A 16,380-nucleotide genomic window follows, 5' to 3' on the forward strand; every position below is an offset into this window, starting at 1 on the left:
CATAATTGCTTAAAATTACAATTAATTTGATTTCTTCATTTTCTAACTTTTGGTTTAATAATGGAAGATGTACACATTCAATTTTTACTGAACAATAAGTTGATTTTGGGAAAATGTTATATTCATGTTATATTCATCTATGGCACCAAACGTAAAAATATTTACGTTTTTACAGCGAATAAACGTAAAATATTTACGAATTTTTCATGTCATAAAGATTTATGTATAATTTCCATTTTATCGTTTTGTAGATAAATGTAAGATCCCTAAACCCCACCCCATACCCAAACCTACCCATTTTATACAGAATGTTAAGAGTAAAACATAATGGACAGAAATGACAATTTTAGTAATACAACTATATAAAAATATAACATTAAAACAATATTTTGAGCCACTAATCCTATACACCTACCTCTAAACCTACCCATAACCATTTCTTGAAACTACCTACTGTTATAAATAAAAGAATAACAGACAAACAAGCGTAATCACAATCATTTATTTTTTTGCGAAAATGTCAAAAGTGGTACAAAAAGTAGTTCAAATGATGATGAGTTCCAGTCACAGTCCTCTCTGGTGGTAATAGTTTTTTATAGGGTACAGAGCAGAATTTAATTTATTAATCCATGAAAATATGAATCCATCTTCTCTCCGTGAAGGCGCGCACTCATTTCAAATATCAATCCACTGAAACACGGCATGTCGCAATCTGTGATGAAGCAGGAGAGAACCAATGAGCGTTTGATATCAATGTCGTAAACCATGTCGTAACGCTTCTCGAGGGCACGACCAGAGATTGTATATTATGGGGAGATGAGAGTCTGTATCTCTTACCATTGGAGAAAGTGTAACGGCTAACTTATCACGTGTGGCACCTCTCAGCCTATCATGTAATGGCAGTGACATCAGTTGCAACATTCCCTAGTCTGCCTTCTCTTAAAAATATAAAATTTTTATCATGCTGAAATCTACATATACTTCCCAACGAAAGTAATGTTTAGTGTAAAACATTCTGAAGATTGGCAAACAGGCTGTCCATTAATTAAATGGTTAGCTATTTTCCCACAAAAGCTGTTTAATCAGCATAGTGAAGCCTCTCATCCATTGACTTCCATTCAAAAAACAGCTTCTGGTCTCGTTCCCTGCGTACCGCCAGGGGCAGGGCATTAGCATGAGCTGTTATGCTTTTTTGGCTAAAGGTTGCAGGCTTGCCTTCCAGTGGCTTTGGCGCAACTTTCAAATTTAAATTATAACGAGTGCGGGCTTTGACTGTGACGGTCGCTGCTGCTGAGAATCAAGATGAAGATCAATGGATAAAGGGCTATAAGGATTATAAAGATATGGAGTACAGCAAAAAAATAAAATGGATGTGAATTTATGATGTGTTTTGGTGTATCTTATGGTTGTGTTGTCAGTCACTGCATAGGAGAAAACGTTGTCTCTGTCGCAAAGAAACTAAATATTACAAAATTACAGAAATTTTCTTCATAAGATTTCAAATTGTGTCTTGGTTAAAAAATAGAGTTTGCAGCACAAGTCACGAACAGAAATGTTATTTCATATTAAGTAGATGAGAAAACTGCTTTCAATAAATTCAACAGAAAACATGTATTGATATGACAATTGAATACAATTTTAATATTAATACATGGGAATTCATATACATGCACACTTTACATTACATGATTTACATTTTTTATTGCTGTTAATACGTAAGTATTTTTACGTTTTAGTGCAATAAATATGTCAATGTTGTACATTTTTGTGTGTATGAAAACGTAAGTAAATATACATGTGGTAGAACCACACTTCACGTAAAAATAATAGTGATCATGAGATCACAGTGAAATTTCAGTTGTTAAGAACCACCAACTTTTGCAAACTTTTGGGTCATACTGCTCAGGAACAGTGTAATAAATAAATATTAATCTCTGATTATTAATTTTTATCTGTTTTTGGAAGGCCAAACAAAGCAGTTTTGCTTTTGCATTCAAAGATGCATCGTATCCGAGACATGACGACAACATTCAGTTCACTGAAGGGTCGTCTTCTCATTGCTTATGCCTCTGGGCCAGCGTTATGTTAATATCACACGGTGGCATGGACGTTTGAGGAAGTAAAAGCATCAAATAACCCCTTTAAAAAGTATATTTATTTAGATCCCAGCAAGCTCTGCACATGTTTAAAACAAAACATTACAACATTACAACTCTGACATTTGATATGGAAACAACAAAATTACATGTAAAATGCTTACCTTTTCTGGGTTCAATTATGAGAAAAAGCCTTTGTTTTAACAGGGATGTTGGTGCATATTTTATAATTTGATTATGATTTATAAATGAATAGTCTACATTTATGCATGTCCATCTTTACTTTTATTGTGTTTTTGTTTTTGCTTTATATACAGAAAAATAATGATCTCATCAAGAAAAGCAACTTAATTGAAGATGGAAATCCTGCTCGATACCGTCTGCAAACAAGTTCAGACAATTTGAATCAATCTAAACCATATAGAAAAATGACCTTTGGAGAGAGAGACAAAAACAAACCCCATAAAATCATTCTGATGGTGGGAGAAACAGGAACAGGAAAAACAACCCTGATCAATGTGATGATCAACTACATGTTGGGTGTTCAGAGAGAAGACAAGGTTTGGTTTGAGATCACAGATGATCAGAGTGACCGAACATCAGTTCACAGTCAGACCTCCATCATCACTGTTTATGGGTTTTATCTACAAGAGAGTCCAATCCATTTAACAATCATCGACACTCCAGGATATGGAGACACTCAGAGTATTGAAGTGGATAAAAAGATCGCTGAGAGTTTGTTCAGTTTAAGTGAATCTGCAGAAGGGATTCATAGAATAGATACAGTGTGTCTGGTGATTAATGCAATCCATAATCGACTCTCTGACAGACAAATATACATATTTGATTCTGTTCAGTCTTTATTTGGAAGAGATATTGCTGAAAACATTGTCCTGCTCTTCACACACTCACGTGGAGCTATCCCTAAAAATGTCCTGACGGCTGTTGAAAAGAATAAAATCAAGTGTGCAGTGAAAAAGTAGATAATGCCATTAGAAGAACTGTCATTATCCAGGATGCTGGTGGATCAGTGGCCTCTCATGGTGCATCGTGATGAGAAATAATCACTGTACAGTGTGCACAAATAAATGCCACTACAGCAAACACGTCAAAGGAACAAATATATATGTAAAAAAGACAAAGAAGGAGAAGAGGACATATGAAGAATTAAAGAAGAAATATAATGGTCAGATTAGGAACGATGAGTCTTTGGTCAAGAAGCTGGAAGAAGATCTGCAAAAATTAGAGAAAGAGAAAATGAAGCTGGTGTTTGAAGCTTTTCACTGTGTGGAAACTCTCCAGATGATCGCTCTCAACACTGATTCTCTGTTCACACTTCTGCACATTGATTTCCTGATTGAGAAGCTGAAGGAAATATATGAGCCTGAAAAGGTGAAAACACTGGAAGATATGAAGAAGAGAGCAGGAGAAGAAAAACACAGAGTTCTGGGATTCATAAAAAGAATTCAGTATTTTTAGAAGTGACTTAAAATAGTGGTCACACATTAAAGGTCCCGTTTTTCGTGTTTTTTTGAAGCTTTGATTGTGTTTATAGTGTGCAATATAACATGCGTTCATGTTTCGCGTGTAAAAAAAAACACAGTATTTTTCACATAATTTACTTATCTGTATACCGCTGTTTCCACTGTCATAAAAACGGGCTGATGACTTCCTTGTTCTATGAAGTCCCTCCTTCAGAAATACGTAACGAGTTCTGATTGTGCCAGCGGTTCCTGTGTTGTGATTCGACAGCAGTTTAGCGCATCTTGCCCGGAAAGGTCACGCCTCTTACCATAACGTGGAGATGCACGCGCTCAGTGTTATTGTAAACATGTCTTTAATTTTACCCTATCAATTTGAGCCGGAATCAGACCCGGTGATTGGACTGCGGGATGAAAATAACAGCGTATCGACGACATGGCGACAAACACACTCTACAAACGCAACTCTTGTGTATTCCTGTGGGCGGAGGTTAGTCAAAAAACTGTTTTAGTGACGTCATTACAGAAGGAAGTAGAGGGATGTAGTCCAAACTGGCCGTTCGATGTAGGCGACTTCTGTTAAATAAAATATCTCACTTGGCATTGAACTTTGAGCTTTAAAATTTTACAGATTTTATTTATACTCTAACAACAACATTACACACTAACTAAAGTTTGAAACATGGGATCACGAAGAACGGGACCTTTAAGTTTTGCTTGTGAAATGCATGTCTGTGCTGGTTCTGCACCTTAATGAGCAGACGAACATGCTGCCCTTAGCTGTTTTTATAGAAAATAGGGTCCAGAAAAGGCTTATTTTTTTTTTGTGGTCTTTCTTGTTTTCAGCATCAAATGTAAAACACTATATTGTTTATTGTATTATAAATTTATTGTCTTATTATTTAGAGTTCAATTAAAGAAATGGTTAATTAGTACTCTGCTGTTTCAGCACAGAACTTTATAACTGTCAGCGGTTATTCTGTTATCATGACTGTTATTGTAACTGTCTTTTTTTATTTTACATTTTCGTCTTAGTTAGGGGCCAAGCCCTGAAGGTGCTGTAGCACCAATTGTATCTGTTAGTTTACTTTATTAGGGGACAAGTCCTGAAAGTGCGAAAGCACCTATTGTAATCGTTAGTTTTCTTATTATTATTATTCTGAGTATATGGCAGTCCATAGAACCGTATGTTAAAAAGTTTAATAAAGTTTAATGAAATTTAGCACACTGATAGAGGACAGTCTGAACTGTCCATAGCAAATTTAGAGTCTCTAACTCAATCCCTCTAGCGCCACCAGCTGTCCAAAATTTCACTCATGTTTATGATAATAACTTTTGAACCGTAAGGTCTAGTATCAAAATTCCTCTGATTCCTTGGTTCAAGCCGATTCGAATGCACCCTATGACCTCATTTTCCATCATGATTTTCCATCATGAAATTTTCCCGCCATTTTAATTTTTCCAAAAAACCTACTTTTTCGAACTCCTAGGTCGTTACTCCGATTTTCACGAAAATTGAACCAGATCATCTTCAGACCATGATTGCAAAAGTGTTTACAAAAGCTTTTTGATAGATCTATACGTTCTCGAAAGCAGCACAAATGAATTTGACGGAAAGCTCGCAAAATCAGATTTGAGACTGCATTTCCAAAACGATTTATCGTATTCTGGAAGAAAGTGGTGCAACAAACAGATATACCGTTTACTTTCAAAACCATGCAATGGATAAAAAATTGAAGTACTGCATCACTTAGACACACAGACATCAAGAATCAGCATATGAATCTCAACAATGGTGATGAAAAAAATGCTTCATGCTGCAATGCATGCTGGGTATCACCATAGGACAAAACTCCCATCATGCACTGCAGTATGAATAATTATTGTCACCACTGTTGAGGATTGTATGCTATATTTTCTTGTATAAGCCTGAGCGGTAATAGTCGTTCATTTTTAATACTGAGGCTTTATGGTGGCATTTGTTTAATGGAAATTTTTTGGTAATGTTACGATTTTGTAATAACTGAACCTCAGACCTATATTTAAAATGGCGTTCAAGCAGCAAATTCAAGCTGATCAGCTCCTTTAGTCTTTTGATTCAGCAATGCACAATTGTTTGCTGTGAAACATTATTTTAAAAACATAAAAAGGTCAAGTGCCCAACTAAAACAAAACCTGGGCTCTAAACGAGTTCAGGTCAAATAATGATTACGTGAAAACATAACCAACACCATCTGACCATCTTTTTTCTTTGCTTGTCTGGCTGTTATAACTCAGTTGAAGCAACCCAAACTAAACCTAACATTAAAGAGTCAAGGGTCAAGAGCTCAACTAAAGCAAACCCTGACCTTCATGATGGTGGCTTAAAATTGTGAATTTCTCTTTGATTCTGCTTGTTAACAGCAGATCACCTTCCTGACACAATGAATGTGTCAAAATGAACACAAGTCATCCACCGATGAAGAAAGAGGCACAAACTTGCTGAACGGCTTGCGGAGTGACGTAGCAGCAATGTGATTGGATGATAGTTAACACATGTTGTGTTGGACACAGTGTTGTTTCTCTCTCTCTCTCTCTCTCTCCACATCATCAACTTAAATTGACACAAAAATGTGTTAAAATAGCAATAACACAAAAAATGTGTTATTAATTAACACATCCTTTTTGAGAGTGTATATTTGCCTGATTACTAATAATGTAAATTGTTTCCAATATGTAAGAAATAATAATGTTATGCATTAATACTAATCTGCATATTTCCTTTAACATTCCTTTCTGTCCTTTACTGCTTTAAAAATAAAATTTAGAAATTTAGTGGGACCCCTGGACATGTGGGCCCCTAAAATCATTCCAATGGTTCACTCCACAGCTTCACTCTGATGATGCATCACGTTGTGTTTTACATCAATATGTTTCCTGTGGAAATTGCTTATTTGAAAACTTCTGTTGAAACAAATGCTTTGACAGTTATTTCAAAATCATGTGATGAAAAATAGGTGTTGGCTCAGTTTAAATACACATGTAGATCTTCCTGTCTCTAACTTCCTGAAGTGAGTTGGAGAAAGAATCACTGTTACAAACCAGAAACATTGTAAGTTAAATTCACTCTTCTGTAGGCCTTATATTGAATACAGAATACTATTTGCTAACACTCACTTATAAATATAGAATTAAGAAGAAGAAAAGGATATCTTATAACCAAATACATTGTTTACAGAACTGTTTACTGTCTTTCTGCTTCCACTGATTCTACTAAAGCATAAGACTACTACTTATTTTACTTGTTAAATCATGTCATCTATGATTTATGGAAAGAAAATATCCTAAAATTATATCCAGTACAAACATTTCATCAGGAATAGTTACCAAATAATATTAAAATGCATAGATTCATAGTTTTGCTTCATATATTTTGGTAAAACAAAATAAGTATGTCAATACATGTTTAAATTCTTAAATCTATTGTTTTTTGTATGTTTTACATTACAGACAAAATATGTCCAGTTTACGACCAGAATTGGACAATATCATCGAGCAAAGTACTGTAATTAAGGATGGTGCTCCCACTAGATACCATCTGAATCTGAGGACAGAACCTTCTGATACACCGAATCCATATAAAATAATGACCTTTGGAGAGAGAGACAACGACAAACCCCATAAAACCATTCTGATGGTTGGAGAAACAGGAACAGGAAAAACAACCCTGATCAATACTATAGTCAACTACATGTTAGGAGTAAAGAGAGAAGACAAGGTTTGGTTTGAGATCACAGATGATCATCAGTCTCTACAGACGAGTGATGAGTCCGTTCACAGTCAGACCTCCAGCATCACTGTTTATGGGTTTCAGGACCAAAAGAGTCCAGTCGATTTAACAATCATCGACACTCCAGGATATGGAGACACTCGGGGAATTGAGAAAGATAAAGAGATCGCTGAGAGTCTGCTTCGTTTATGTACATCTGAAAAACAGATTTATGAAATAGATGCAGTGTGTCTGGTGATCAATGCAACACAGAATCGACTCTCTGACAGACAACGATACATATTTGATGCTGTTCAGTCTTTATTTGGGAAAGATATTGCTGAAAACATTGTCCTGCTCTTCACACACTCAACTGGAGCTCGACCTAAAAATGCCCTGACGGCTGTTAAAGAGGCTAAAATCAAGTGTGCAGTGAATGAGAAGAATCAGCCAGTGTTTTTCCTGTTTGACAACTGTCAGTCAGACGCTGCTGATGAAGAATATGATTATGAAGATGAGGAAGAACAAGAACAGAGGCAAGAACAATCATGGAATCTCAGTTTTAAAGGAATGGAACAATTGTTCAAGTTTCTTGACACAATACAACCAAAATCCCTGAAGATGACTCAAGAAGTGTTGCAGAATCGGAAGCAGTTGGAGGCAAATATCAATAATCTACAATCACGTGTTCACATGACAGAACTAAAGCAAAATGAGCTGAAACAAACTCAAGAAGCTCTGGAGAAGAACAAGAAAGGTGTAAAAGAAAATAAAGACTTTGAGTATGAAGTTGAAGTGCCCTATAAAGAGAAGGTTGATATTGATCGTACTTTAGCCTATAAGGCCACATGCTGCACCGTCTGTGAGGAGAACTGTCATTATCCAGGATGCTGGTGGTTCACCCTTCTCTCGTGGTGCAGCGTGATGAAAAATGATCACTGTACAGTGTGCACAAATAAATGCCACTACAGCAAACATGTCAAAGAAGCAAAAATATATGTAACAAAGACAAAGAAGGAGAAGAGGACATATGAAGATTTAAAGAAGAAATATGAAGATACAGTTGGAGATGGTGTGTTTGTGGTCAAGATGCTGGAAGAAGAACTGCAGGAATTAGAGGACGAGAAAATAACGCTGCTGAATGACACTTTTCACTGTGTGGATAAACTGCAGAAGATCGCACTCAACACCGATTCACTGTTCACACTTCTGCACATTGATTTTCTGATTAAGAAGCTGAAGGAAGTAAATGAGCCTGAAAAGGCTGAAACACTGGAAAACATCAAGAAGAGAGCAGGAGAAGAAAGACACAGAGCTCTGGGAAGCATGAATTTTTTTTTTGTGTAAATATATACTAATATACTAAGTTTGTCAATGAGGCTGGTCCCTATCAGCACATGCATGGGCATTCACCTATGTACCTTTTTTTTTTTTTTTTTTTTTTTTTTTAAACTTGGTTGTTAAGAGTAAGGTTTATTAGTATATTTGTAAAATTGTATTTTATGGGTGACCTGGATTCAAAACTTGTCTTCTTATTTTAAATAAAGCTCAAAAATCTGAAAGGGTCATCTTTTTTTATGGTTTTATTATTATTATTATTATTATTATTATTATTATTATTATTTTTAAGCATGGCTGTGCTGGTCTGTGATCTAAGCAAGATCTGGATCAAACCAGCATGGAAATTCATACCTAGTTATTGGCGATTCTATTACACGGAACGTGAAAATAGAGACACCAGCCACCATAGTCACATTTTTGCCGGGAGCCAGAGCACCTGACATCAAAGCAAATTTAAAAGTGCTGGCTAATGCTAATCGTAAATATTCTAAAATTATTATTCACGTCGGCAAAAATGATGTTCGACTTCGCCAGTCGGAGATCACTAAAATTAACAAAGAGGTGTGTGAACTCGCAAATACAATGTCAGGAGAAGTAATTTGCTCTGGTCCCCTTCGTTCGTCGGAGTGATGAGATAGTTAGCAGGTTATCATCACTCAATGGCTGGCTGTCTAAGTGGTGTCCGCAGAATAATATAGGTTTCATAGACAATTGGAAAAGTTTTTGGGGCAGACCTGACCTGTTGAAAAGAGATGGTATTTATCCGTCCCGGGATGGTGCTGCTCTTCTCTCTAGTAATATGGCTCATAGTCTTAGAGCTGAAACATGACAAACTGGGGCCCAGGACAGGAAGCAGACAGACTGGCTAAACCGACCGTCTGCTAGCTGCCTCATGTTACAGAAGTCAGATAAATCCCAACACATAGAAACTCTTACACCTAGATATTATCACATAGAGACTGTGTCTGTACCCCGAATTAGTAAAAACAAAAAACTTCCAAACCCATTCAATGGTAAAAATTTAATTGATGTTCAACAAATAAAAAATAGAGATAATAATGATAAACAAATGATAAAGCTTGGATTGTTAAATATTAGATCACTTTCTTCAAAAGCACTTTTTGTAAACGATATTATCACAGACAATAATCTAGATCTGCTGTGTTTGACAGAAACCTGGCTAAAACCGGACGATTACATTACTTTAAATGAGTCTAGTCCTCAAGGTTATGATTATCGACACAATCCTCGACAGAAAGGCAAAGGGGCAGTGTTGCTGTAATTTATAGTAATATTTACAGTATCAGCCAGAAGTCTTTCAAATATAACTCCTTCGAAGTGATGGTGCTTTACGTAACATTATGTAAGTTGACATTTGTGCTGGCTACTGTATACAGGCCACCAGGACACCATACAGACTTTATCAAAGAATTTGCCGATTTTCTATCAGAATTAGTACTAGCTGCAGATAAAGTCCTTGTTGTTGGTGATTTTAATATCCATGTAGATAATAAAAAAGACTCATTAGGATTGGCATTTACAGACATTCTAAACTCTATTGGTGTTAGACAACACGTGTCAGGACCCACTCATTGTCGTAATCATACTTTAGATCTAATATTGTCACATGGAATCGATATTGATGCCGTTGAAATTCTGCAGCAGAGTGACGACATCTCAGATCATTATCTAGTCTCGTGTATACTACATTTAGTCAAAGAGGCTAAACTGCCTCCCTGCCATAAATATGGTAGAACCATCACTTTTACCACTAAAGATCGCTTTATAAATAATCTTCCTGATCAGTTTCATCGCCTTAGCATACCAGACAGCTTAGAAGACCTCGATGTTGCAACAGAAACTATTGCCTCTGCCTTTTCCAGCACATTAGACTCAGTTGCTCCTTTGCGTTTAAAAAAGATTAAGGAAATTAATCCAACACCATGGTACAATGAGCACACTCAGGCCCTAAAAACAGCAGCTAGAAAAATGGAGCGCAGCTGGAAGAAAACAAAACTAGAAGTATTTCGCATTTCGTGGAGAGAGAGAATGATTGAGTACAGAAAGGCCTTAAAAACTGCTAGATCTGCCTATTTTTCAAAACTTTTAGAAGAAAATAAACACAACCCTAGGTATTTATTTGATACAGTGGCTAAATTAACAAGAAATAAAGCTTCAACTTCTGATGTTTCCAAAGAGCATAGCAGTAATGACTTTATGAACTTCTTTACTTGCAAGATTGATAATATTAGAGAGAAAATTATAACCATGCAACCGCCTACTACAGCATTGTGTCAGACAGTGCATTGTAGTGTCCCTGAAGAAAAATTCAATTCATTTTCTGCTTTAGGAGAGGAAGAATTGTCTAAACTTGTTAAATCATCAAAATCAACAACATGTATGTTAGACCCTATACCGACTAAGCTATTGAAAGAGATGCTTCCGGAGGTCATAGATCCTCTTCTTAATATTGTTAATTCATCTTTATCACTAGGACATGTACCAAAAACCTTTAAGCTGGCTGTTATTAAACCTCTTATTAAAAAACCACAACTTGATCCTACAGAATTAGTCAATTACAGGCCGATTTCAAATCTCACTTTTCTGTCAAAAATACTAAAAAAGGCAGTTTCATCACAACTATGTTCCTTTTTAGAAAGAAATAGTATCTCTGAGGATTTCCAGTCAGGATTTAGACCGTACCATAGTAGGGGAGAGTAGGGTGATTTGTGCCAGGGGGGAAGTAGTTCCACCCATTGTTTCTGGAAAACCATAGAAGAAATTGGTCATGTGACCACATAATTTTGAAAAGCCATCCATTTTACTCATCCTCCAAAGAAGAGAGACACATGGCATGAGAGGAAAGCACATTTTAGCTAAAAAACTGTTTTTTCCCTTTCAAAGTAAAATTTCTATGATCAAGGTTTTTTGATTGTAGTGTCTGAACAATTATAAACAAGTTTGAAAACATTTCACACATGTTTTAGTGCTTTAGCAGGCTACACAATGAGTCTATACAGTTAGCATGATGTTAGCTCTTAACTGCTGGATCATGCTAGTTTTTCAAACTTGTGGGTCTGGGGTGATTTGTGCCAGAGGGCCTGGGTTAAGTTGTGCCAGTGGCACAACTCACCCCCACGTATGATTATTTTCAACATATTATTAATTTGTAATTGTAATTGTAGTACTCTTACATTTTAGCAGTTAACATTTTGCATTCTGGGAGCCATGGATAAGTTTCGTATGATGCACTCAGAATGCATTGCACCATGAAGCATGTCACCATTGTTGAGATTCATATGCTGATTCTTGATGTCTATTATTCGCTTGCTGTAGAATCATAACAATAAAACAGAATTAATAACATACTACCCGTATAAACCTCCCACAAAATATCAATGAGTTAAGCCAATATATGATGATTATATTCTTATCACCAATCAGCTTACAGCATCTGATTATATTTTCTCTTGCTGTTCTCACCATAACAAACAGACACAGCTGTCAAGAGAAAAACTAATGTTAAAAAGTCAAGAGCCTGACTAAAGCACACACTGATCGCCACAATGGTAACATCAAATCAAACTATTACTTTCAAATAAGTAATCAACATCTAAGCCTCTTCTTAATTCTTAATACGAACTTCTGTAGATGTCTGACAGAAATAAAGTCAGTCTGGTGAGTAATAAATGAAGCTAATGTTGTTTGTGGAGTTGTTTAATCAGATCTTGAGAGATGTAATGTATTTTATCTTCAGTTGATTTCATCCAAGGCTGTGGCTGGAAGTAGTTCTTGTGTTTCTCTTTCCTTCAGTGATTATGCTTGTTAACAGCAGGTGTTCTTCACTAATACAAAATCATTATTCAATCACTTAATTATCTCATTACCTCCAACACTGATTAAGTGTTACATTAAACAGCCTGTAGTGTGCACACTAAGCAGTGTTCATTTCATCTGGGCAAATCCATGTGGGGCCTACATGGAAACTGGGTGCAAAACTGGCTGGGTCCCAGTTAGATAGCCCAGGTCAAACCCATTTGGGCCCCACATGGCTCTGCTGGCTGGGTTATGATGTTTATGGGGCTCACATGTTTATTGCTTCATTGATTCTTCTTTAAAAAATATGCTAAAATTTGTCTTATGAATGAGATTTTTTTGCAGAGAGAATATGAAATGATTTCATTTGTATCTAACTTTTATCAATAAATTCACCTTTGGGGTCTCTTTGACCCCATTCAAGCTTTAATGTCTCTATATGACTGACATCATATTTCATATTTAATGACTTTTCCTCATTTAAAATGAGGGATGACAACTGGGTAAACATAAAATTAACATAACAAATCTTGTTCCTCTAACTTTAAGAAAACAACATTTTTATGTTCCCAGAACCAACACTGAATATCTGGAGAATATATAACAAAAATCTGTTAGTTGGCCTGGAAATCTGCTTTTATTTCCTTCGGTGGAGTCTGTGCTACTTTTACTACCATTACAGTTCTACTGTTTAGACTGTGTGTGTGTGTTATTTTTATTTTATATAATAGCCTAACATTTGTTTTATTCTTGCTTTTAGACATTGTTTATTTGCATAATATAGTAGAGATCATTTTTGAATGCCATTTTTGCAATGCATGTTTTGGTCATTAAGTTATTATTTTTTATTCTTCAACAGATATACAGTGAAAGGTTATTGCCAATACTCAACTGCAGTGTTACAATTTCAGAACATGTAAAAACTGAAATAAGACACAACATTTGTGAATCTGTTCTGAGTTTTCAAAGGGAAATGAATTCAGTTGTTCTTCAAATGTCACTAAACAGCATATTTTATAAATCACGTGACCATGAGGGTGTTTCCCTCTGTATACTGTAAATACATCTGCTGATTTATTTGCCTGCAAGAGTTTAAAGTCATCTGGAACTGAAAGGATCCTAAAAACAGTAAGTAGATTCAGTTTAATTATGATTGCTGTGAAGGCCCACCAATATAAAGTAACGAAAGACAAGAGGACATAATCAGCACCGATGCCATTTCATCTTTTATCAGATTTATTTCAGTTAGTGTCAACGTTTAAGACATTTTAATCCATAAATCACTGGCGAGTGATTGAAATGACATCCGATTGCGATCCGATGTGGAGCATCACAGACTGAGACATAAATATATTTATAGATTTGTACAAATGAGTAAGGTTGCAATACATTATTCTTTAAAAATATCCGAGAGTGTTTGATAAACACAGACAAATCATACGTTGTCATAATCGTATTTATATGTTTCATTTGTCAATATGCCTTTGTTCTCCGTGATTCTGGACTTCCTCATAGTTCCGCATATTTCATTGGCGCAACTGAATATGTCAAATATGATAAATCTCTGCGGGTCCCTCAGCTGAAACTTAATTATGACGACCATTTCTCATATATTTTAACAATTTGGTTAGGTCTTCAATAGATATTGTGTCTTTTTTGATAACAATAATTTAATTTGTAGTTTACTTAACAGAAGTGGAAAAATAAAAGTGTTTCCCACTTCGCGCACTGAACACATTGATTTATAACCTACAAACTAGACTACATATGTGTGGAATCAGCCATGACAGATACTCAACTGTCTCAGAAAGGGTAAGACAAGACTACATTATTATTCACTGTAAATTTTGTCTGCATTTAATTGTTTTGTTAGTTTGACTCTTAGAGAAACAATTCAATCATGCCTTATGTAGGCTATGTTTAAAATGAATCTTTTTTCACCAAAAACAAAAATACACTGAATTCGGGCTGCATTGCAAAAGTTTTGAGGAATTTCAAGGCAATGCTCTATGTTTAGATGCCCACCAGATGGCGCTAATGCTGATATTTAAGAACCAACTTCCGATTTGATAGCTATGAATATCTCTTAAATAAAAGGTCAAAACTCTATTGGTAACCTCATTGGCTGATTCCTTCTTTCATGTGTTTTGTCTAGCATGGATCCAGTGGGAGTGAATTCAATAGAGACTGCAGCTCTAGGGAGACCCTTCCAGCTGGGGATGCTGTATGACTGCAGGAGAGATGCTCTCATACCAGGTGATGAACGGACTGTTGAGCCAAAATATGTACAGTCTTGAATGAATGATTAGAGTAAAATAACTTCTATTATTTATGAGGTTGTGTTTAAATGGTTAGTTCACCCAAAAATGAAAATTCTGATATTTATTACTCTCCCTCATATCATTCCACATCCATAAGACCTCCGTTCATCAACACAAATTGAGATCTTCTGGGAGGTTTCTGTCTCTCCATAGAGGTCCAATGCAACTACTAGGCTACTCCAGAAAGGTCCAGAACGGTAGGAAAAAGACATCATTAAAGTACTCCAGTGACTTAAACTCAATTTAATGAAGTGAGCTTTGTTTGCATAAAAAACATCATTTACCACTTTACTTAGAAAAATATTGAGCTGCAGTGCGGGTTCATGGGAGCTTCACAATGTATGCGCTTTGGATAATATCATTTTGTAAATAAAGTGGTAAATAATGTTTTTTGTTTGTTTGTTTTTTCTGTGTTTTTTGCACAAACAAAGCACTCACATTGCTTCATACAGTCCAGTTAGTCACTGGGTCACATGGAGTACTTTACTGATGTCTTTTTCCTACCTTTCCAGACCTTGGAGTGGTTGATGTGTTGGATCTCTATGGTGAGACAGAAACCTCTCAGACTGCATCAAAATGATCTTAATTTGTGTTCTGAAGATGAACGAAGGTCTTAAGGATAGGGAACGGGTGTTTCCTCCGAGGAGGCAAGGGAGGCAGTGTCTCCTCAAAAAAACGAAATAATTGATATTACAAAAATAATGTAAATATTACCAAATTTGACATTAAAAAGTGTAAAAGTCACTTGTTTTTCTAAAAAAACAAAAAAACAGTTACAACAGTCCAACAGTTACACCCGCAAGTGAAGTTACAGTAGAGAGTCTGAGTCTCTCGTGCCTCCCTTGATTACATTGACAGAAAGCAGAACCCCTAGAGCGTGCGGTGGGTTTAGTGGGGGGTAACTGAGAATGAATGGGGGAAAGTCATGTGAGAGGAAGCAGTGCCTCTACTGCGCTATGATTGGATATGATCAGTTATGGTTGGACATGATTGGTTCGTGCAATAAATCCCACTTTTTATTTTCCTGCGTTAATGGGAAAACTAATTATAAAGTAAGTAAACAACTGTCACTTAGATATCACTGCTTTATGTCACGTCAAAAGCAAACTCGAAATGGCCTGAAAATATGATGACTGCACAGGTTTTTAGTGAGCAACCAGCATGGAGAAATTAAAGGTACATCTTCGTGTCTGTATGTCTGTGTCCACTGATGACTGCTGAAAATAAATTGACTATTAAAAAGAAAAGCTAAACATATATATATAAATATATATATATATATAGTTACATATATAATTTGTGAACTAATGTTAACTAATGTTAGTTATTATTTTTTAATTAATGTAAAAATGCATAAAAACACTATCTTGATGAAATTTATACCTGGTTTTAATAAACAGAATGTTACATAGCGTAAAAATACTAAATTGTTGAAAAATTTGTTGACAAAATAGAATTGTATTTGGTCTCTCTTTTTTATGCAATGTGTATTTAACCAGGAAAATTGTGTAACAGGGACATAAATGGGACATACATTTACATTTGATATATATAAATTCAGGACTTTGCCTCCTCAT

At 35.7% G+C, this 16,380-nt stretch overlaps 1 protein-coding gene across 1 annotated transcript; it reads left to right on the forward strand.

The window, feature by feature from the left end:
• The first annotated feature begins 4,172 nt into the window (after positions 1-4,172).
• LOC125258501 lies at positions 4,173-8,978 on the forward strand. The gene is made up of 2 exons (XM_048175467.1): positions 4,173-6,668; positions 7,067-8,978. The coding sequence occupies exon 2, from the start codon at positions 7,074-7,076 to the stop codon at positions 8,670-8,672; it is 1,599 nt and encodes a 532-aa protein (XP_048031424.1). The 5' UTR covers positions 4,173-6,668; positions 7,067-7,073; the 3' UTR covers positions 8,673-8,978.
• The last annotated feature ends 7,402 nt before the right edge of the window (positions 8,979-16,380 follow it).

This window comes from Megalobrama amblycephala, linkage group LG22, assembly GCF_018812025.1.
Source record: "Megalobrama amblycephala isolate DHTTF-2021 linkage group LG22, ASM1881202v1, whole genome shotgun sequence".
NCBI lineage: Eukaryota > Metazoa > Chordata > Actinopteri > Cypriniformes > Xenocyprididae > Megalobrama > Megalobrama amblycephala.

Excerpts from the sequence above, each read along its gene's own strand:
- LOC125258501 (XM_048175467.1), top strand. The coding sequence starts at position 7,074 with ATGTCCAGTTTACGACCAGAATTGGACAATATCATCGAGCAAAGTACT.